Source organism: Tinamus guttatus, unplaced genomic scaffold, assembly GCF_059628265.1.
Source record: "Tinamus guttatus ecotype Peru unplaced genomic scaffold, ASM5962826v1 Tinamus_guttatus_pri_ptg000056l, whole genome shotgun sequence".
NCBI lineage: Eukaryota > Metazoa > Chordata > Aves > Tinamiformes > Tinamidae > Tinamus > Tinamus guttatus.
Window position 1 is genome coordinate 4,613,942 of NW_028288590.1, and position 22,062 is coordinate 4,636,003.

A 22,062-nucleotide genomic window follows, 5' to 3' on the forward strand; every position below is an offset into this window, starting at 1 on the left:
TATGAGAGAAAGAGGAGAGGCTCTATACCTTTTGTAAATATATTACACATTTGAGAAAAAAAAGAAGAGAGAGAAAGAAATCAAGCATCAAAAACTGTCCGAAGCTGAATTACTCTACAGAACTAACTATGAATTTAGTGAAAACTTACAATATAGGATCATGAATAATGAAAACATGAAGGGAAAATTTGAAACAGCTGCTTTGTACCCAGTAATCACTTCTTGCCCAGTGGAGAGGAGGAATTGTACAAGCCATAACTATTCCAGTGATACAAATGCCTCTGGGCGCAGCGACACTAATATTATTTTAAAGCAAAATATCTAGTTTCAGACAGCTGTATTCTGACTCAGCATGCTGCAACGCTCTATATCTTTACTGATGCATATTTTGATGCATTTAAATCTTTTTTGTTTGTTTTTAAACTTTTTTGTTCCTTTTTGACCTTTTCAAAAGGTCTATATGGTTTACAGCCTACATGCATAAATACATGCACAAATATTCTTTCAGTGTAACTAAAAGAACAGTAGATTCTGGGGAAGGGATAGGAGCAAGGTCAAAGCAAAAGTCAGCCCCTTCCCTAGGTGAAAATGTCTGTGTCACCTCAACCTCAGTTACCTAAGATTGTGGCAAAAGCAAAATGCATCACAGGAATCTGACACTAGTTAAGGCTGTAGATGAAATGCTGGCAATCAGTTCCTGTTGCAATCAGCCACACAGATTTAAACAGGAAGGGTATTTTTTTCCCTTTGTATAGGCATACCATACATATGAAATACATTCCCTGGTGTAAGAAGGGATAGAAAGATGGGAAAGAAAAATTATGAGAATTTAAGTATTAACCATATCTTAGATAAGCTACACCAACAACTAGTGAAAACGAGATAGCACATCAACCACCCTCCTGTAAAGTTTCAAGTACCTTTTCCTTACAGCAACAAAAATAGCCATAATAATAACAAAAGGGAGAGCAGCTCTTGCCTTGCTGCTTTTGGGAGCATGGCAATGTTTCCAGACAGAATACCATATTCTACTAGCTTTCAACCTAATTTTTCTGTCTCCCAGAGTTTCTTGTGTTATTCTCGTAACACAAAGCTTTTTCTATCCCTTTTGTATGTGTTCTTTGGCTGTTGATCCTCCTACTACTGCCAGCTTCACTGAGGACACCCGAAGTCTGTAAACAAGTTTTGGAACCATATGGACTGTAGAAGTTTCTCTTCAGAGAAGACAATGTTTATTACATGGATTTCAGCCTCTATAAAACACACACAAATCCTTTTAAATATATAACTATTTGCTGGATTTGCCTTCCTCTGAAAGTATTTAAAGGCATTTGCCAAAATCTCTGGACAGAGATGAGTGGCCAGTCCGAATCAATGTTGAAACACAAGAAGACAAAATAATTCAGAAAAGCGATCAGAAAACCTCATAACATTTCTAACTTCTGCATCCCCAGATATGAGGCTTGAATATATTGTTCCAGATTTCCCTGGCTAAGTGTGCCTCTGAAATAACATTGCTTGATTCTGTTGCAGCGAAGCTGTGAGGAGTGAAAATTTGAAAGCAGGCTTTATTATAGGGAACTAGTTTCAATCTTGAGACCAATGACTTCTCACAAACCCAGTGTTTAACAGTATTCTGAAAACCTAATTACTAATTCAGTAAACACCTCTGAGACAGCCTTTAGAAACACATATTTGGAAGAAAGATTGAGTGTTAAAAAACACAATGATGCCTGGGTTAAAAAAGGAAAGCATTATTTAAGATCTCAGAATTTTGAAGGAAAGTCTAGATTTGCCTAGCATTGACTTTTGAAGCCTTCAACTGCTTATGAATGCTACATAAAAACTGTTACTTTAATGTATTTCCCTGTTGTGAATCATTCTCAGATCACCACCTCAGCGTAAGGAGGGTGGAAACCAGGGAAATAATAGAAGGACGTAGGAGAGGAAAGGAAGGAGCATTCCTACTGTATGGCTGGCTAATGATAAAGCAGATTGGGAAGCCTTTTGTGTTACTCTGAATTATGATTTAGGTTTTCTAAATGCAGGGGCAGTCAACAGCACATCGGTACATTAGCATTTGTGCAGTAATTTGTTTTAGAAAGGGAATATTGATTTCTTAGCAAAACATAGCAGACACCTTCAGAAATTGCCACTATTCAAGGAGATCTTTGCCTTTTGCTCTTTTATACCTTCAGAAATGCTCTAGAACTTGTATAGCCTCTCTGGCTATGGAATTTATTACAGTAGAGTTCTTCTGTTCTCTTACCATTTAATATGAGCTTTATAGATGTACTCCAATAATTTTTTGCCCTAAAATGTTAATTAAGAATTGAACATTTCCACTTGTTAAGGCAGTAAAGCGTGTTCTTAGGAGTTTCAGGGGGCAGGGCAGCTCTTGATTAGTGTTTTTTTTTTTTTCCTAGAACATAAAATTAATGTCATTAATTGAGATGGTAATTGTCAAGACATGCAATTTCTTACTTTGTACTGGATGAGATTCACCTGTGAGAGCAATAGGCTATGACCTGCTGTGGTAGATGTGGACCCCAGTAATTAGAGAGCTTTTTCTCAATCACCCTACAGACAGGGGAAAGCTGCACACAGGAGAGAGATTTTTCAAGGCTCTAACACTGCTGTTATGAACTTTTGGCACAACCAGCCCGTTCATCTGCCTAATAGTGCTGGTGTGATGCATCCTTTCCTGCAGAGCAGCCTGGCCCCTTGCCCTGCGTGGCTTTTCCTCTGCGTGGCCGGGTAGTGCAGATCAGTTTGGTAAAGCCTCCGATTGCCCTCCAGAAATACACAGCAACACTATGAGAGGCTTTGGGGGTGCTTGCTTTTTTTGACATGCTTTCCAGAACAGCATGGAGCCTGAACTCAATTGCACTTCTGGGAGCAACCAGGAAATGCAGAGCTTTCCAAAGCCTGTGTAATGGGTTGCCACATCCCTAAGGAAGCAGTGCGTACTTCCACTCTGCTTTACAGATGCCATGAGAGGTGAGACAGAGGCACTGTGGGCTCAGCAGGGTGGTTTAACAGACCTGGGGGAAGCCAGACTGCTCTAATGCCAGATTTCCTTCTTGCTCACTCTGCCACAGTGCCCTTCAAACACTACTCAAAGTGTGTTCATTGGTCATGGGATTTGGATCACTTCTGCCTTGCCTTGGAAAAATTCTTGGCAAAGCACTATCATCAGAAGTGTTTTGTAGATAATAAATGGAAAGAAGGAGGGTTATAGACCTGATTTGCATGCTTAGCTCCAGTAGCAGCTTTGCTTGTGATATTTTTATTATTAAGACATTTTACATGTTGGTTTGTGCATGAGATTAGGATTTAGGCTTCCCTTCATCTGCAAGGCACACATATATATGTGTGCATATACATATACTACAGTATATAACTGTCTAATTTTTTTGTATAATCTTAAATTCACTCTCCCTCATCTTTCTTTAGGCCTTAGTCGTAGTAGCTGTAAAATATGTCCACAAGCACATGTTTGCTAAAGGGTTATAAGGCGGCTAAAAAGCCTTATAAGATCAAGCTGAAAAATGTCTGTATCAGAGTTATCATTTGACTTGATACCTTTAAGAAATGAGACAAAGAAAGTCTAGGTGGTTTAGTGTTTTGCTGATGGAAATCTGTAAGTTGATAAACCCTTGTCGTTATCCTTTGATATGATAGGGTGGGGAAGAAAGAAAAAAAAAAAACTATAAATAAGCCCCTGTTTTCATGCCATTAAATGAAATTACTAATATCTAGCCATTTACTTTATATAAGGACTAATTAGCAATATTTGTACTTGTGTAGATATGTGTAATTTTTGTGTTTCAGGGGAGTGGATAGTATCTATTCTGTACTCATTCTAGCTTGAATAGCTTTAGTATATTGCAAAAGAGTCTTTTTGTCAGATTCGGAGAAAAGTGAAATGCTAGAAATAGCAATTAGCAGGATTTTTCTATATAGATAGGACCCACGCCTGCATACTAATCCTTTACATATTTGCTTTTCCTTTTAAAATTCTTAAGTATCTGCTACTTGTTGCCAGTAAGAATGTTAAAATCAAAAGCAGCTTCCTCTGATATAAGTGCCTCATTCTTGGGTACAGTTGCATTGCTTTAATATGCTCCCTGTTACCTTCTGCCTGAATTCAATGCACTCAAAGATTCTCTTGATGTTCATAACTGCTGCTGCCACTATTCAGATATCTTCATCCATCTCTTCAAGACTGTTCGTAAGGATTTTTTCTTCAGAGGATCCAGCCTGTTCAAAGCCCATCAGTGTATTAAAAGTCTGACTAAACTTGCAGAATGTCTGACAGGCCTAGCTGTGGGGATTCCAGATTAACCGTGTGGAATCATTTGATCTTAAACGGTATTAAAATAATGTTTCAAAAAAGCCATGTTTGAATGCTACCATGTTTGTAATGCAATAAATGCTACCACAGTATTAGCTGGTGTTCACTGAAGATTTGAAATCTGAGCAGCCTCAGCTGCAACATCTGGTCATTGTTTTAAGGTTTTTTTTTTTTTTTTAAGATTTTATATGCTTAGATATCATTTCTATAAAATAGCATGTCATGTATTTATTAGTTGAGTGTAAAATATGATATGAAAATACTTTGACATTTCAAGCAGGTTATTCTAAGAACTTGTAACCTCTCCACAGGGCTATATTTTAGGAAAAGATAAGCTTTTCCTGTACCACATCAAAAAAGATTCCATAACAGCATATTCTATTGCTAATTTACCAAGTATTAGGGTCTCCTAATTGGATTCAGGTGAAATCAGTTGTTCTCCACTAGGACAAAGTGGTCCCAAGTATGCCATTCCTAAGATTTACCTTAGAGTCAGATCTAGAAGTATCCAGTATTCTGCTCTCCAGAAGCACTTTTGATTAAATTTAGGGGAAAACCAGGAATAGTCAGGAACACAAAACAGTGAAGCACATCAGTGGGTGTCCTTAAGCTCTGCAATGGGGGAGAAATAACCATACTATCCAAAGCATGCTATTTGTATGCAATACAAATAAGCAACTTCCAGTTAAACAAATTCCAGTAGATTTCCCTTTGCAGCAGAAAACAGATAGGTAAGGCAGTAGAAAGGAAAAGAGGGATTAGTCTGAAGTCCCAAATAAGCTGTGGATTACACATAGCTATTTCCATAGCCTTTTGTGGAGTCAGCTGGCCAACTGTAAACAAGCAGTGATAAAATACGCCCTAAAGGAAGGATTTTGTTCTAGTTCAGACAGTCCTTTTTCATGTAACCTGCAGTTCACTTTTAATCTCTTTCTTTCTTTTAACTTTACTTTATGTCATTTTTATCAAGTACATAAAAAACATCAAGAAAAAGGTAAGATAAGCCTATCTAATCCTGCCCTATCCAAAAATAAAATAGCTTTTCAATGCTAATCGTTAATGTCTGTTGTATCTTCAGGCTAAGTTAGCATGTAAGGCAGAATACAAACATAAAACTGTAGTTACTTATCTAGGATAAATTAATATACTTATATATTGCTCTAACTGAAATGCTTTTATTCTTGCTAGTTCATCACATCAAAAAAAAACAAATATTTTAAATAGATGAGGATGGCCAGGCCCATAAAGCACTTTATCTGGACAAAAATACATTCTACAGCTAAGATGTTATAGAGAATATGGAAAATGCATGGTAGAAGAGTTGTTTACCCAGCTGTCTATTGATGTATCCGTCAGTAGCTTTTTTCCCTTTTTGAATGTAACTCAGTACTTAAAATGTCTTTAACACATACTAAATCTTTCTTTCAATGATTCAGTTCCCACAAGTAGCAATTCCACTAGAGCAGAATGCAATTTTTATATACCACTTTTTTTTTCTGAATAACTCTTCTAAGGAAATTTGCCAGATTAAGCAAACAGTTTTAGAAAGTATATTGGATGTATTTCATACTAGAACTAACAGCAAAAAAAAAAAAAATAGAAATGCCATTCAAAGTATTTAGTTTCCAGAGTTTTGTGTGGACAAATAAGGAGAGAAATTTTTTTTGGCCCAGATTATTCACTTTCTGTGATGCAGATAAGATATGACATAGGTAGAATAGACAGGTTAAGTACATGTTGAAAAGAAATATAAGAAAATGAACAATGACTGAAACTAAATAAAGCTTCCATTGTGATATGAAAAGATAAAACAGGTTTTGCTAAGAGTAGCTTGTTGATCTGTCTTAAAAATCTGGGATGAGTACAGCTTTACTGGTTAAATACCTATGTAGATAAAGATATAACGGGACAAACTTCCCGTTTTGTATTTGAAAGTAGTTGGTCAGAAATATTTCCAAGTATAAAAGAGATTAATTTTATTTTAGCATTATGTTTTATAATCATGTATAATTTATCAACAGGTACAATATATAGTTTCTTCATATCTTAAATTAATACATCAGAGATCTGAAAAGAAAGTTACTGAACATTCATATTTAAATTTTTACTCCAGGTAAAATGCATTAGCTATATTTTTCATAAAGGGATTATTTGAAAATTATTTCTTTCTTCAGATTAATTTGGGGGGTAGTATTGCATTGTTTTCTTAAATACACTGTTAATGCAGTCTGTAATATTCTTGTTAAAGTATCGCTTTGAACATGGATGAAAGTAACTTGTAAGTGTCTGCTAATTGTGATGTCTTCATGATTCATGTTGCAGTCTGAGAGGACGCCTTATTTTATGAAGTCGTTATGGATTTTGTTAAAACATTTAGCAAATACATAGTTAAACAAGGGCATCATTAAGATAATTTACTGCAATTCAGCTAATGGAAAGGGCAGAACATATGATCAAATCAAGATTACAATTAAAATTGAATCAATGAACCAGTGAGTTAAATTTCTCATTCCATCCAGATATACTATACTACAATTGGACTGAATGATAGTTTTGCCATTGGATAGAATTACTTGTTTTTTCTCTAATAAGACTTTTTCCTTCCTGCTTAACACTATAGTAGCAGTGAATACAGTCTTGGCCTCAGTGTGTAAAGGACATAAGGAGACATCTGTCAGTATTAGGTAAGACTTATGTGTTGGTGTTTTGACTATGGAACTATAGGTATCAGGTTATTGCTGATACTTTAGTTATTTCCTAATTCAGGGAAGTCCCTTGGCTCTGTCACAGTGAAACTATTGTTTTACCATCTCTCAAATCTAATTGCTACCAAATATTTTTAGCTTCGTGCACTATAAATATTTAATGCACATATAAGTTAGAGGCCTTCAGTCTTTGATGTTTAATGCTGTAGACCTGGGAGATTGTCATTCTGTAGCTATAAACATTTTCACATGCACACGTGTAAAGTATGAGCTATATCCCAAAGGAAAGCCGAGAAACATTAAGAAAGATTGAGTCCTACTGAAGTTTAAATCACATGATTGTATCTCTAAACTGGCACTAGGAGTATAGCTAATGAAAATGAATTTTTTCAGGATTTAGCAAATTTACCAATCTTCTCTACCTGAATCTTCAGTTCATTTAACAAATTTACCAAATTTTCCTAAGTAAATTCTCAGTTGATTTTTTTTCCTGGAAAATCTATATGGAGAAAAGAAGGGGATCGAATTCTGCAGGCCAGTTTATCAGAAAATAAGTGAGATAACAAAAGAACAATTTTCTTCTAAATAGCTGCATTTGAAGGTGGTTCCCTTGGGTAAATGCTCAAGACCAAACAGATCATATTCTGGATCTGTATGCATATACAGATAGTTCTCCCACACTACTCAATCTTTAATTCTTTAATCAAAGAGGAAATTTGTTCCTGTGCATAATTTTTGATTTCAGCATAGCTGTTACATTGGCTATGGATGAAGTAATTTTTTCAAAAATTTGAAAATGAAAATGGGTCATAGGTATGGTCTTTACTTGGAGACTGATATCAGTTTTGGCAATAAAGCAGTGAATAAGAATCCCACAAAGAGAAGAAAGAGTGTTTTAGAAGTGTAATGACTAATGTAGCACATTTTTTCTTCATTTTGGACTATTTTATTTCTTAAATACTAATCCAACAAAGATTGGTGGACTAGAGTGATTTTTTTTAATGAATATAGGACCAAATCCATGGAGAATGTTGACTTCTTTTGCTCATAATGACTATTTGCTCATAAATAAACAATGCAAGATTTTCTGGCTCCAACTCAGCTTGTAATCCATGTCCCTCACAATGAATAAAGCTACAAAAAAAAATCCTGAATTATGAACTGCTAAAAGTAATCCTGTAAACAAATATTATATCAGAGACACCACTGATGTTTGTTTTCAGTGTTTTATCTGTAACTACCTAACTTTTTTTTCTTTTTCAATTGGAATAATTAACATATCTAACTGGATCATTTCATGTAAAATCCCAAACAAGAATGGGGCCAGTATTAACGTAATACATCTCAATTCAACAAGAATCATGTTGAAATTTTAGTACATACATTAAGTCTGAAGCTATTTTTTTCAGCTCTTTCCCAAAGCGGAAAGCGTTCTATCCTTCCAGTTTTTCCAGCTATTTGGCTCACTGCTGAGTTTAACCAATATAAATAATAATAAATTGGTGTGTTTAATGCAGGAAACGTGGGCACTTAGCTCCTGGAAATATTAAAGGCATACAGAACTCCCAGGACAAGTCTGTTGTAGCAGCAATCTCTTTTTCAAAGCCTTTGGTAAGCACTTTTTCCCAAAAGTGTCTAATTGGCTTTTGTTCCGTTTATACTGCTCACCATCAGCCTGTATTTTTGAGCTCACAGTTTAATTATGATTTGTGTGGAAAATGTACTTTTAGCCTGTGTTGAAACAGGCTCCATTTAGTCTGTGATCTGATACTTTATTTTTGTTTTTTATTATTCTTATACAATGAGAAGTGGATTAATTTTGTATTCATCTTTTCCAAGCCATTCATGACTTTTTTATACTTCTGGCATCAGTTATCTCCTTTCCAAAGTGAAGGGTAAATTTGTTCAATCTATCTTTATTCTGAAACTGTCCATATCTTTGATTAGTGTGTACTTTTTTCTGACTCAGCTCCTTATGAGATGAGTAGGTAAAGGAATTTTATATAGCACTGAAGACGCATGGCACAAGGGATTTATACAGTGGCATAACAATATATTCTACTTTCTTCTCTACTGCGCTCCTACTATTTGATTCTCCTTTCTGAATGCCACTGAGCTCTGAGTTGGTGTTTTCAATGAGCTATTTACCAGGTCTCTGAGAGGCAATAACAAATTTAGAGCCTAGTCCTATACATGTGTAGTTATGGTGGCTTTTCCCTGTGTGCATTACTTTGCATTTATTGACTTTGAATTTCAACTCTAACTTTATCATCCAGTCATTCAGTGTCATGAAATCCATCTGCAATAATTCAAAGACAACTTTCATTTTTACTGCCCTAAGGATTTTTCCATTGTTATCAAATTTTATTGACTTCCTTGCCCCAGTTTCTACATCATTTTTGAGTACCTTGAAATGCACAGGGCTGAGCATGGCACTGCAGGAAATTTCTGTCACTATGTATCATGGAATAAAAGGGATTAACCTGTTAATCTTATAGATTGGTAAATGGCCAAAATATAGTAAAATATGAACAATATAGGAGCTGATCAGCGTCTACATAACAGCATATAGTTCTTAAGAAGCTCTGGTTAAGGGTCTGCTCAACTTTTTTTTTTTAGAAATCCAATACACTGATTGATAAATAAGGTCATTTATTCAACCAGAAAGCTTTTATATGAGACAAAGCTTTCCCCTTCTACCATCATTCATTCTTCCTCCTTTTACCATATTTGTTCCTGCATCTTCAAACTAAACTATTACTGTTTCTAATAGTTCACTTACTACAGGAGCCAGACTGCCTGTCCTCTGTTTTCTTTTTAATGAAAATTGGTGCTTATAACTGTTGATATTACAAAGAACTAAGAGGTATCTATAAAATAGACCCACCTGAGTTTCCTTTAAATGACCTAGCTCTCCTACTGCTCATCCTGTATTGGAACTTTAACAGCAGGGCAGAGAGTGATGTAAACCTTGACTTTCCAAAGATCTATTTAGATATTCTTTGGAGCAGCCGGTGACTTAGTTGCCTTAAAATTGCTTGTACAGGCACTCGGAAGAGACAGAAGAGGGTTAGAGCAAGCAGCAAGTCCAATGGAAGTAGACAAAACCTATAAAAGTTTTCCAAATGTCTGAAGTTTCCTGTTTTGCTCATGCTTTCAAGATCTCCTGTCTATGTTAAGGTTTCCTCCAAGGACACACAGTGAAGAGCCTTCCCATCAGACCTGTGCCCATCCTCAGTGCTAGGAGGAGGAGTTGGCCTATATTTTACCTTTAACTGCGATTCTCTCCCTCAGGAGGTGTACTTCAGGTTCTGGCTGAATGAAAGGAGACTAGAAGAAGCACCATCTCCTGTGTCCTAGAAAAAAACTTGGATCTCTACATGCTATATCCAAATGCTCAGCCTAGGTGACCAGAACAGAGTCGACACATTCTCAGGGCAGCAGTTTCCTGTCTGGATCCTTTTGCAATTACTCCTGACGGGAGTAGACTCCTTTATTGTATTTTCATTTCTGTATAGCAGTGTCCTCAAGGCAGGACTTGAGGCCAAATTTATCTCCTAATTGCTGAAACATCTTAAAGGTTGAATCCAGGGCAATTCAGCAGCTGCCAGCATACTGGCTACTCAAATCAAATCTGGTTTTGATCTGAACACAGATCCTCAAATCTGGTTTTGTATTGGTTTTGTATTTGTATTTGGAGACAAAGGACGAAAGACAAATTGCAAACTGCCTGATTGCAGCCTGAGCTTAGGCTCTTTGGGGAAGTATAGTGGATTCTGGATGCCCTATGGGCTTTCAGGCTCCAGAAGCAGACCCAGGTAAAGATCAAGGGTGCCGTAGGTGGCAGTATAAGGGAGTATAAGGGAGAGCCACTGAAAGATAACAGGAGAAAATAGGTCTCAAAGCCACAACTCACACAGGGGACCCATGTACTGCAAGTGTATAAACTCTGCTGGGGAGAGATGGTGTAAATGATCTCACCAGGTCAGATACGACTGGAGAAGCAGCTTCTGAAATTGATTAGGCAGTGCAGCCTGGTAGAAAGCAGGGCTTCACTGCAGTCCTTGATAACGTTTCTGCCCAGTGGGAATCCAGCACAAAAGCCTTTTAACAGACGGTTTAACTGGGAATACCTGAGCAAACTGATAGCATTTCTATTTTTATGATAGTCTTGCTTCTCACATTTCACAGCAGGCCACTTCACAACACATTATAGGCACCTGTGTGTGTGTATGTGTGTGTCTGTGTACCTCCAACCGCACATTTGGGAGCAGCCGGAAGGAATTAAACAATATCATTCATATTGAGAGAAACTATAATGGGAAGGATGGCCATAAAAGAAAACAAACTATCATACAAGAGTTTTTCAAAATTGCCTGTATTGCATCTGCGGAATACTTGTGTTGCACAGCTTACAGCTGAGTGAAGAGAGAGGTTACCTGACAAGCATATAAACCCAGACATATTTTTGATGATCCCATTCCTTCTTTCAGAGAGCAAAACCATCCCCCATTGTGGCTCAGAATTGTCATTTGTTCTCTTTTGAATGTGGCAGATTCACATGCAAGCATCTGATAAACATGCCATCATGTTAATCGATTAGAAAAATCAGAATGATAATCTAGAAGGAGCTTCTTTCTCTATCTTTTGTGTGATATGCTAAAGCTCCTAAGTCCCCCAGACAATTTGCTATTGTTTTGCTATTAAAAACTTGGGCTCATCTCTGCTGCCTTATACAAATTTCTACACTCTTATGAATTTAAACCAGATACTGGCTATTATTCAAGCCTATTTTTATGTGATTTAATTAGTGCTAGGTCTAAGCTAGTGCGACTTGTTAAGGAGCTTACTTTTGAAGTGCATTTCTATGTCTACAGCACCTGAAAATCCTATCTGAGTGTTCCCTGGGGAGGAGGGGGGAGAGAGGAGTAAGAGCAGCATGGTAAATGCAGAGATGAAATCTTACTATGCAGTTCATTATATCATAGAGCGTTTCCTAATATGAGCTAATATGTTTTGTCTGCGAGTTGCTTTCTGTTGTTCTTTTTTACCCCCGTATACTCAGTATACTCTGACTTAAACATTAGTAAGAAAAGGTTTCCTTTTATTTATGTAATTTTTAAGCCATGTTTGTGGATTAACATGAGCTAGAATAGTAATGTCTTTACTCTTAGCTAATAATAGTCTGGTATTCATGACATATTTGTAAAGGAGATTATTACACCCTGATTCCTACTATTCTCTAATTCTATTCTTACCTTTCATGACCTCACTGAGATCTTAAGCTAGGCACTTGTATTCCCATACTATAGCTTGCTTGTCTGTAGATGGGTACTACCTTATGGTGTTGTAGTAAGTTCAGTCAGGTATTGTTTTTCTTATACATGAAGAGTAAGAAAAGCTTAAGTGGAAAATAAATAATTCTTACAGATTATAATCAAAATGTAAAAATCAAATGCTATTGCCACAAATATTTACAACATTATTGTTGTAAATAACACAACATTATGGACATTTTAATCTAATAAGAAGGAGGAAATTTACCTCTGGCATCCCATCAGCAACTGGCATCTTCCATAACTGCAGTATAAGCAATGGATTTTTTTAAAAAAGTGTGTTTAAATACAGCATGTCCAAGATTTTCAATATGCTGCATCTCCGGAAGGAGTTTACTCTGGTGTCTCCTACACACATAATCAATTTCTCTGGGATTCAGAAATCTTTCCCAGCAGCTTGTCACATGCCAAAGTTGATTCCGTTAGCTCTGCTCATTGGCAGACTTTTCTTTCATGCTTTCTCCTAATTTCATTAGATCCCCCTCCTCTCTTTTTTTTTTTTTTTTTATCACCTCCATCCTCTCCCTCTCCTTCAATCTGTTCTTGGACTTTTAACTAGGAGGTTGCCTCTATTTTGCAGTATTGGTGTCCACAGTGCTCATTCAAATCACTGAAAAGTGATTAATATATTGTAGGGTAAAACACTATATTCTAGCCAGCACGTTTAAATACTACATTCAGCCTTTTTACATAATGAGACTTTCATTTCATTTAAAACATAGAACCTAGGCATCACACAATAGACAATCAAATAAATAAGATTAATGCATGGAACTTTCTTATTGCTTCTGCATGAATGGAGTACAAGAATAATTGATCCTTCCTGAGAGGTGACTCATCTGGAGTACTGTGCCCCAACCTTGTCTGGGAGGGAGGTTCTGACAATCACCTTGTTTGCTACTAGAGTATGAAGTTGAAATTCTGTGGCCTGTGTTATAGAGGCTGGATTAAACATTTTAAGCTAAATCTTCCAGCTTCATGTTCTAAGAACATAGGATTTTTTTTTTCCTAAGGATCCTGAAACAAAAACAGTTAGGGCAATAAACAACAAAGTTTTGCACCTGAGAAAAACCATGCCTTTTTCTCAGCCCTAATCGAACTCATAGGGAACAGGGAGCTGCATCATGAGAAAGTCCGTTTAGCAATCTGGGCACTAAGACCTTCCTAAAGGACAGTGATATGTTTGCTCTGTTGGAGAGAGAAATTTCCAGACCAAGTGCAGGCAATAATAATTCTGCTCTTGGCTTGGGAAAATTACATCATCAAATGCAGCTTTTAATGTAAAGAGGAAGGAATACTGAGAGCAGGATTTCCTAAAAGCAAACTAAAGGCAGAACTTAAAAAAAAGAAAAAAAAAAAACCCTAACTGGTTCAATCTTTTCAACATGCTCTTCTCATTTCCCAGCAGTAGATAGATGATATTCAAGAGGAATTATTTTCTGCAGTATTGGCCAACAGCAACCTCAATGTATATTTTAAGAATATAAATTTATTTTAGTATCTGTGTTAACTCACTTCTCCCCTACCAATATAAAACAAAAGCACCCGTAAATTCCTGTCGTTGCTTTTAGAGTACTCACTCCTTAATCCATTTCAAGCCTGAGTTGTAGCCCATGGGGAGCTCTTTACTACAGCTCTCAAAGGCACAGCCAGACCAGGCTGACTCTGGGTCATGTTACTGAAATAGGTAGACGGTGACCCTAAAGCTTGACTTTAATTCAAGTCAAATCCAATAGATTTGAGGAAAATGAAGGAAAGAAAAAATATTTCTGCAACATAATGTGATCGGGAAGTTGTTGCTAACATATCCTGCTATGTATTCTTGACAGTTTTTCTAGTTATTTTTTGCTTTTGTGTTTTAAGATTGTTAAATACTTCAAGACTGGGGCTTGTCATGCAGCCATAGCACATAAGTATTTACAGTTACTCTTGATACTATCTCTTTCTCTACAGATTGCATTTTTTTATCTGTTGTTACTATCTTGATATATGTATGTACATGAAGAGTAAGAAAAGCTTAAGTGGAAAATAAATAATTCTTACAGATTATAATAATATTATATATAACTTAATAGTTCTATTTTGTTGGCTCATTAATTAATGCATATTTACACAGAGATCCTAGGATCCTATTTCTTTTATAAATCCCATTCTGATTTACTTTAAGGCTTTAATAACCTTTAAATGCAGAAAAAGACTTTACAATTCTCTTTGCAGAGCATTAAAAATGTTAGTTGCAAATAGGCTTCTAGGAAGATGAATTAGTCAAGTTCTGTTCCTTCCTAAGAATTCATTAGCTCTCCTGAAAACTCTAGTGAGGAGATAGTGAGCATGAATTATATTTAATACATTTTTGCCTTTTTACTACAGTAAATTAACTCTTGCTACCTATATTGCATTGTAGAAGTTTCACTAAAGAAATCTTGCCACGCTCTGTACCTTACACCTTTTTTACATATAACCATCCTATTTTAGAAGTTTCTTCTCCTCTCTTGCTTTCTTAAACTTTGCAGGAAAATTGACAATAGTTAAAGGATTTCACAGAAAAAATAGAGAGATGTGTTTTCCATGTTACAGTCCTCACGTATTACAGCTACAAATGAGAAGTAAATATTCTTCACAGAACCACAGAAGGGTTGAGGTTGGAAGGGACCTCTAGGGATAATCTAGTCCAACCCCCCTGCTCCAGCAGGGACACCTAGAGCACGTGGCACAGGGTGGCATCCAGGCGGGTTTGGAAGATCTCCACAGAAGGAGCCTCCACGACTTCTCTGGACAGCCTGTTCCAGGGCTCTGTCACCCTCAAAGTAAGAAGTCCTTCCTCACATGGAGATGGAGCTTCCTGTGTTTCAACTTGTACCCATTATCCCTTATTCTGTTACTGGCCACCACCGAGAAGAGTTTGGCCCCGTTCTCTTTATGTTCTTCCGTCAGCAGACATCAGTTAAAAGGAAATCCAAGGAAAACCCGTATTCAAGGTGATTGCAAACTGGATGGACTGGAGCTATGCAAGAACATGAAGCATAGTCAGTCGAATCTTTTTGGATCTGAGATATCTTGCAAACATTGCATACTTGCTCGGGCAGCCTTATTGTCTACTGAGAGCTTATTCATCTCATTTGGACAGTACTATGTTCTTGAAATGATACCTACACAACTCTGCATAGTAGTTTAATGGGAACAAGTGTCCTATTGTACACCTGATCTTGAAGATTAATCCAACAGTTTAGGACACAGTTTTGTTTAATCTTAAATATCCTGTACGCACTGACGTATCTCCTTTAACCAGCTGCATGTATTACAGTGTACAAAGCAGATAGGAGAGCTATCGTATATAGAACTGATGATGATAAAGCCAAGTAGACTGAATTAAATCAAAATGATTTAAATAATTTCAGTAAAAGAAATCAATCTGAAAATGATAACCTTGATTTAAATAATCATTTTTAATTTATTTTATATTTTTCCTCATTTTCTTAAGGAAAGGTTGATCTGTGTTATCTGGTAACAAATAAAATACATTAATTCACAAGTATATATATATTTTGTACTTGGATTGGTTCATTTTTAGTAGGATAGATTATAGTAGTATTCATTTATAAAGCAATCATACAGCAGTGCACATATTTGCTCGGGTGATTAGTTTTTTTAATTTCTTACAAGTTTTCATAGTTTCTAACCATTTAATGATGGACAATTATATAATCTAATTTCATTTCTATTAAACTAGGCATTTATATTTCATGCAGATGTCCATATCTTAAGCCTGGAGATTTTACTTAGACTGAAGCATTTAAGTCCCCTAGAGACTATTCTGTCGGCACAGGAATCAAATAGCAGAGCCTAAAATTTCACGTCTACCTAAGGCTATCAGCAGAAAATAGATTACACAGTAAGTCTTGATAATAACCTCATATAAACGTACTTATATTCCACTAATAAAAAATCTCTTCCACAATACACATCTAAGGTGACAATAGTTTCTCAAACCCTGAGTCTTCTAATCAGCATGATTTGGGGAATGTGAGCAATGTTTATCAGCTGGTCATGTAAGAAACAAGATTTCTGGTGTCAAAACACTGGTGGTTCTCCAGGACTGATCAGCATCTTGTATCTAGCCATGGCCAGTGTTTATTTGAGGTTTATTTCATTTTCTTGGCTAGGTCTGTTTCACTTTAACTCCACTAGAAAGATTAATCAGAGGAGAGCACAGTTCTTATTGTGAAAAATATTTTATTATTTTATTTTATTTTATTTATCTACCCCAGAGGTGGATAGATATTTTTTATCTAGAGCAGGATGTATACTGTGCCACTGTACAGCCTGACAAAATCAGGGATACCAGCATCTTCCCATCTCATTTTTTTCAGAAAGTGTCTTCTGAGGAAGTTTACTAAATTGGGATCTGCAGGTGAGAAAAGCAACCCCATGGACAGAGGAGGGATTCATAGAATCATAGAATCATTAAGGTTGGAAGGGACCTTTGGAGATCATCTAGTCTGAGCCCCCTGCACATGCAGGGTCACCTAGAGCACGTGGCACAGGACTGCATTCAAGCAGGTTTGGAAGATCTCCAGAAGAGATTCCACAACCTCTCTTGGCAACCTGTTCCAGTGCTCTGTCACTCTCACTGTTAAATTTTTTTTTTCCTTCCTGTGGAACTTTTGGTGCTTCAGTTTGTGGCCATTACCTCTAGTTCTGTTGGTGGCCTCTAGTTCTGTTGGAAGCCCAGAACTGCACCCAATACTCCAGGTGCGGCCTCACCAGAGCTGAGCAGAGGGGCAGGATACCCTCACTTGACCTGCTGGCAACGCTTCTTCTGATGCAGGCCAGGATCCCATTGGCCTTCTTGGCCACAAGGGCACACTGCTGCCTCACGGTCAACTTGTCATTTGCCATGACAACAAGTCATTGATTCCAGAAGGCTTTTATATCTTGGAGCTCAGCATTGCCAAGACAAGTCCGCTTTGGGATGTGGCTTCTTCTCAGGACTGGGCTGAAGATTCTCACTTGCTCCTTTAGTTGCTAGAGATGTCCCAGACATCTCAGTCCAGCTGGCTCAGTTGTTTCTCTGAATGCTTATTGAAAATCAAGATGAGCAAATTAAGTATCTTCTAGGTCATTTGCCATGTGTTTTCTTTAGTTATCAGAAAACAACAGATTTAAGCCTATCGCTTGGTGCCAGGCCAATAGCCAGCCTTTCCAATATCAAGAAACCAGGCAGCACACGTCAGCCAGCTCACTGCAAATTGGCAATTAACATGATGGCTAGATGGGTTCACAAGAGCATAACATTATTAATTAAACAGCAGCTGGGTTAATCAAGATAGCAAAAGTAATTTGTTGGAATAAATATTTTATTAGTGTGTCCATCAATAAAGCAAAGGAAGAAGTTTTAATTAATTCATTTATAAAATTATTCACACTGTGGTGGATGTAACTCTGTTTAAAGATCTGCAGACAAGTCCAGTCTGCAGAAGGGTGTATTCCCACTTTATCACTTCCTATTAATTGTGCTGTAGTTATCAGTTGCCCAATTGTAATTGCTAGTATGTTAGTTACAAGGTAAACATTACTGTCCATTACAACCAACAATAGATGTTAAAGGGCTCTTTTTCTCTTTGTTCCTTTATTCTTTTAAAAATATGCATTCTCTCATTTAATCACAGAAGGATATTCATAGAGGACAGAGAGTTAAGAAGCTTTCCAGCATGATTAGATATCTGATCTTCCCTTTTTCCTGCCAAAGACTGTGTAATTGAGATTGGTTGAATATATATTTTTATTTCTGCAGCTTTTAATAAGTAATCAGTCAGGGGAGAAGTGGTATGTTTTAAACAAGTATATGCCATAAACATGGCACGTAGCAGTGATTTCAATCTGATTGACTGAGAAATGTTTACCTGCTAATGCTGAGAATTATAAAGAAATACTGAGAAGCAGAGAGAGGCTGCTGATTTTGAAGAAAGAAGATCAGAGATTAGGTAAAGACATTACAACAAAGTAAGTGTCAGACAGTAAAGTGAGTGGGAAAAAATTTACTTTAAAGTGAAGATCTATGGAAAGAGCGAAATGTAAGCTGTTATGACTGTTAAAAAAACCACAGACTTTCCAAACACCATACTTTCTTGGAGAGAAGTTTTCCTTTTTTAGCTTTTTCCTGTAACTTTCTTCATTGTGTCAAGTAGATTATTATATATTAGAGTGGAAATCTCTTTCTCTGCTGGGAGGATATGGCCTGGTGGAATCCAGCAACACCCTCAGTAGCTGTGAGCATTACACGTCTTCTCAATGAATGGAAACTACAGTGCTGAAGTTACACTCTGTGTGTGTTCCCATGCAAATCAGCGTCAAACCCACGAAACTCTGAACTAAAAAAGTATTTTTCTCTGCTTATAAATCTTCAACTAAAATCTTGAGTATAGTCTTTATTCGTTATGTTATGGTGTATATCTCATGCGTACCCAGTAGCCACTGTTGCCGCAACCTGTGTGTTCGCCAGCAAGCTCTGCTTAGCAGGAGTTGTTAACCCAGGCATGACTCTGTCCTAACTGGGGTTATTCCGTGACCATCTGGGAGCTGGTTGGCACTTAGCTGTCTCAGAGCATCCATACAGTTAAGTTGCGTAGTGAAACCGTCAATGCTGCAGCCAGCTCAGAGCAAAGGGAAAGTTGGATTAAACTCACACACACTCCTTCGAAAAGCACCAGTGAGGGGGTATCTCGAGAGGAATCCGTGGCAGGACGGTGTCACCGCAGCGTGACAGCTCTCGTTTACAAGGAACTTGGTTTTAGTGTACTGCAGCTTCGTTCTCCCTGGGGAAGATTAATCCCTTGGAGGAGGATTAAGCTACCATGAACTAAGGCCACTTTATTTTTGAATGGGAAAGGACACACAGGGATTTAATATACTTTATCTTACGTGCATTGATTTTTACAGCTTTAGTTAATTCATCTTAACTCCTCTGAATTTCCTGGCGTAGACAAGGTTTTTGTCTGTAGAGAGGCTCTTGTAAGTGCCTGCAAAGCTGCTGGCGAAGCCCAACAAGAAAGGCTGGAATGATCTCAGCACCCCCGAAGGAGCTTACACCTGTCTAGATACTATTAAATCACCTCTTTCTCAGATGGCTGATCCGTGACACTCTTAAAAGAACTATTTTAATTAGATTTTTTCAATGGACCTCACCAAAAGGATTTAAAAAAAAACACTAATCTCTGGGTTATTTTAGAAATCTCTCACAAGCAATCTTTTCAAGGCTTTCAGATAACATGGACTGAGTACAGCTGCACAAACAGTATTTTCTCAAGCATGACTATGTCTCGGCAGTGCAATTTAATAGATTTTCCTTGTCTCGTGGAATTTTCTCCTTCTTGGTGCCAGTCAGAAGGAAACATTTTATCACCATGGAAAAGGAATGAGCAAAATTTCTATTCCTCTTTCCAGAGAATCTTAATCCCTTCCTTTCCGTAGCACAAGCCACACAGAAACAAGTTGAGGAAGAACTTTTTCCTGGAGCTACTGTTAAAACACTGGTATGATTTTTTTTTATTTTGTCCTTTGGGGAAATGAGTCTGCTCATTTCTTTCATAGTCAATGTGATTTGCTGACAGGCCGTGCTGAGAAGGTATTTTCTGCTTTGCATGTTTTATAGTTTAGCAGCATCCTGACTTTTCACAGAGTATATTAAACTTTTGCCAAGCAGTTTTTCACAGAAACTCTTCATATAACACAAATGACCACTCTTGTGAATTCTGCAATAACTCGACTATGGCTTAATTAATTCCTTAACAGCCAGTAAAGGTTTTAACTTTTTAACATGAAAATTAAGTTCATAGGGGGCTAGCGTTCGTGTGGATAAAATCATTTGAGGTGTCGAACAAACAAAGAGATGTAAGTAAGAGCTGAACATCTAGATCTCAGTGTCTTCAAACAGTATTATACAAAACACTATGCATGGTCTGGAAAAGGGGAAAGGATTTAAGAATATAACACAGCATGAGCAGAGAGTCTGTTTAGTTTAGCTTTTTGTGATCACATGCGCTGATATTTACATAGAAATTCAGGCAATAAAAGCAATTTTTTTCTAAATACAGTACTGACACCTGTATTTATATAGTATGGTATGTAAGGAAAGCTTAATAAGGGATCAAAGTGTCCTAATGATTGTTTTTCCTCTTCTTTCATGCAGCTGATTGGGTTTGTGTATGCCTGCTACGTGATCAGTATTTTCATGGAGGAAGAGGACAGCTGTAAGTACTGATACACACCTATCCATCCCTGGAGCCACATGATCTGGGGTGAGACTTAGTCTTGCATTAGCTACCAAGATGAAGAACAAAATCTGAAAAACTGGAGAATGTGGCATTCATATACAAAATTTTTTTCAAACACATGCTTACTTGGGTACTACAGATATCGGGACCACACTTATTAAACCCATTGATAGAGGTCTGTGAGCTGCTTACATGCCTTAGGGTAATACTGCTCAAAAGCATAGTGCATACATATAAATTTTTATACATGTACCTTTAGATTTGAATGAAAGTCCTTTTTAATGATCATTTTGTTGACTGGAAAGTTAATGGCAGATGGCAGATCTAGCCATGTACAGTGTTCAGCACCACTCTCATTGACAGTCAGATAGACATGTCCAATGCTTATAATTAACTGGATTGTATATCTGAGCTGCTGATCTTGTGTTCTTAAACTGCCTTTATGAAGTAAACCCAAATATATAGAGATATAGATAGAGATATAACCCAAATATATCTCCATCCATTTTGGAAAAAAAAAATGGCAGTTTGAACACCGTTTAAAAAGTATTTATTCAAAGTCTTTAAATGAGCATTTCAAAAATTGGAATATGTTGAATGCTTAACAACATTGCTGCGTGCAAAGGGATGATGATGACTGCCTGACAAAGAAGTCCCCTACTCACAGACTATCCTCGCTGTTTGTAAGCAGAACTGAAATTAGAATGATACTGGCTGAGCAAAGAGGAACAAATGTGCAAACAAGTCTGTTAAAAAAAGGGAGAATGGGTGGTGATGTCAATTATTCTCTCTCATATATATATAGTTATGCAGTATACTTATCTCTAGAGGGAAAAAATGGAACTAACAGCAAGAATAAAATTCCTTTTACAGCTATAGGATAAATGATATACAATAAAATATTTATTCATAAGCACTCATAAAACTTAACATAGTTGTTTGTTTCTTTGTAGAATTAGCACTAGTGGGTGAAGTGAAAAGAAAAAAGAAAGGAAATTAAATTACTTCTGATCTGAGAAAAGCATTTGGTAATATCTTGAAAACGTTATTGAAAGTATAATTCAAGTAATTCATGCCTCTGATGGAAAATCAGACTTTTTGACTGAAAAGAGTTTGAAGAACCTTAAACAAAATATTTTTTTTCCAATGTTGCACACTATACTATGGTCCGCTCAAGATATCAAACAAATTCTCAGATAATACCAAGTGGGAAGGGGTCCCAAGCATTCTGCGTACATAGTGTAGTAAGCAACAGTCCAGGAAACCTGGGTGAAAACTGGTGCAGTACGCTAAAAACATGAACAGTTGGCGAAACAACCTGAAATGCAGGTCCTAAGGTGGGGGAAAAAGCTAAACATGACTTCCAGAGATAGCTAGGAATTGCTGATTAG

General features: G+C 36.9%; 1 protein-coding gene across 3 annotated transcripts in view; it reads left to right on the plus strand.

Annotated features, from left to right (window-relative positions):
- The window catches only part of NKAIN3 (sodium/potassium transporting ATPase interacting 3), a 322,807-nt gene that overhangs the window by 280,093 nt on the left and 20,652 nt on the right, over positions 1-22,062 (plus strand). For all 3 annotated transcript variants that reach the window (XM_088540165.1, XM_088540166.1, XM_088540164.1), the window contains exon 5: positions 20,587-20,647. In XM_088540165.1, the coding sequence (XP_088396291.1) occupies positions 20,587-20,647 (61 nt within the window). The remainder of the gene's footprint in view (positions 1-20,586; positions 20,648-22,062) is intronic.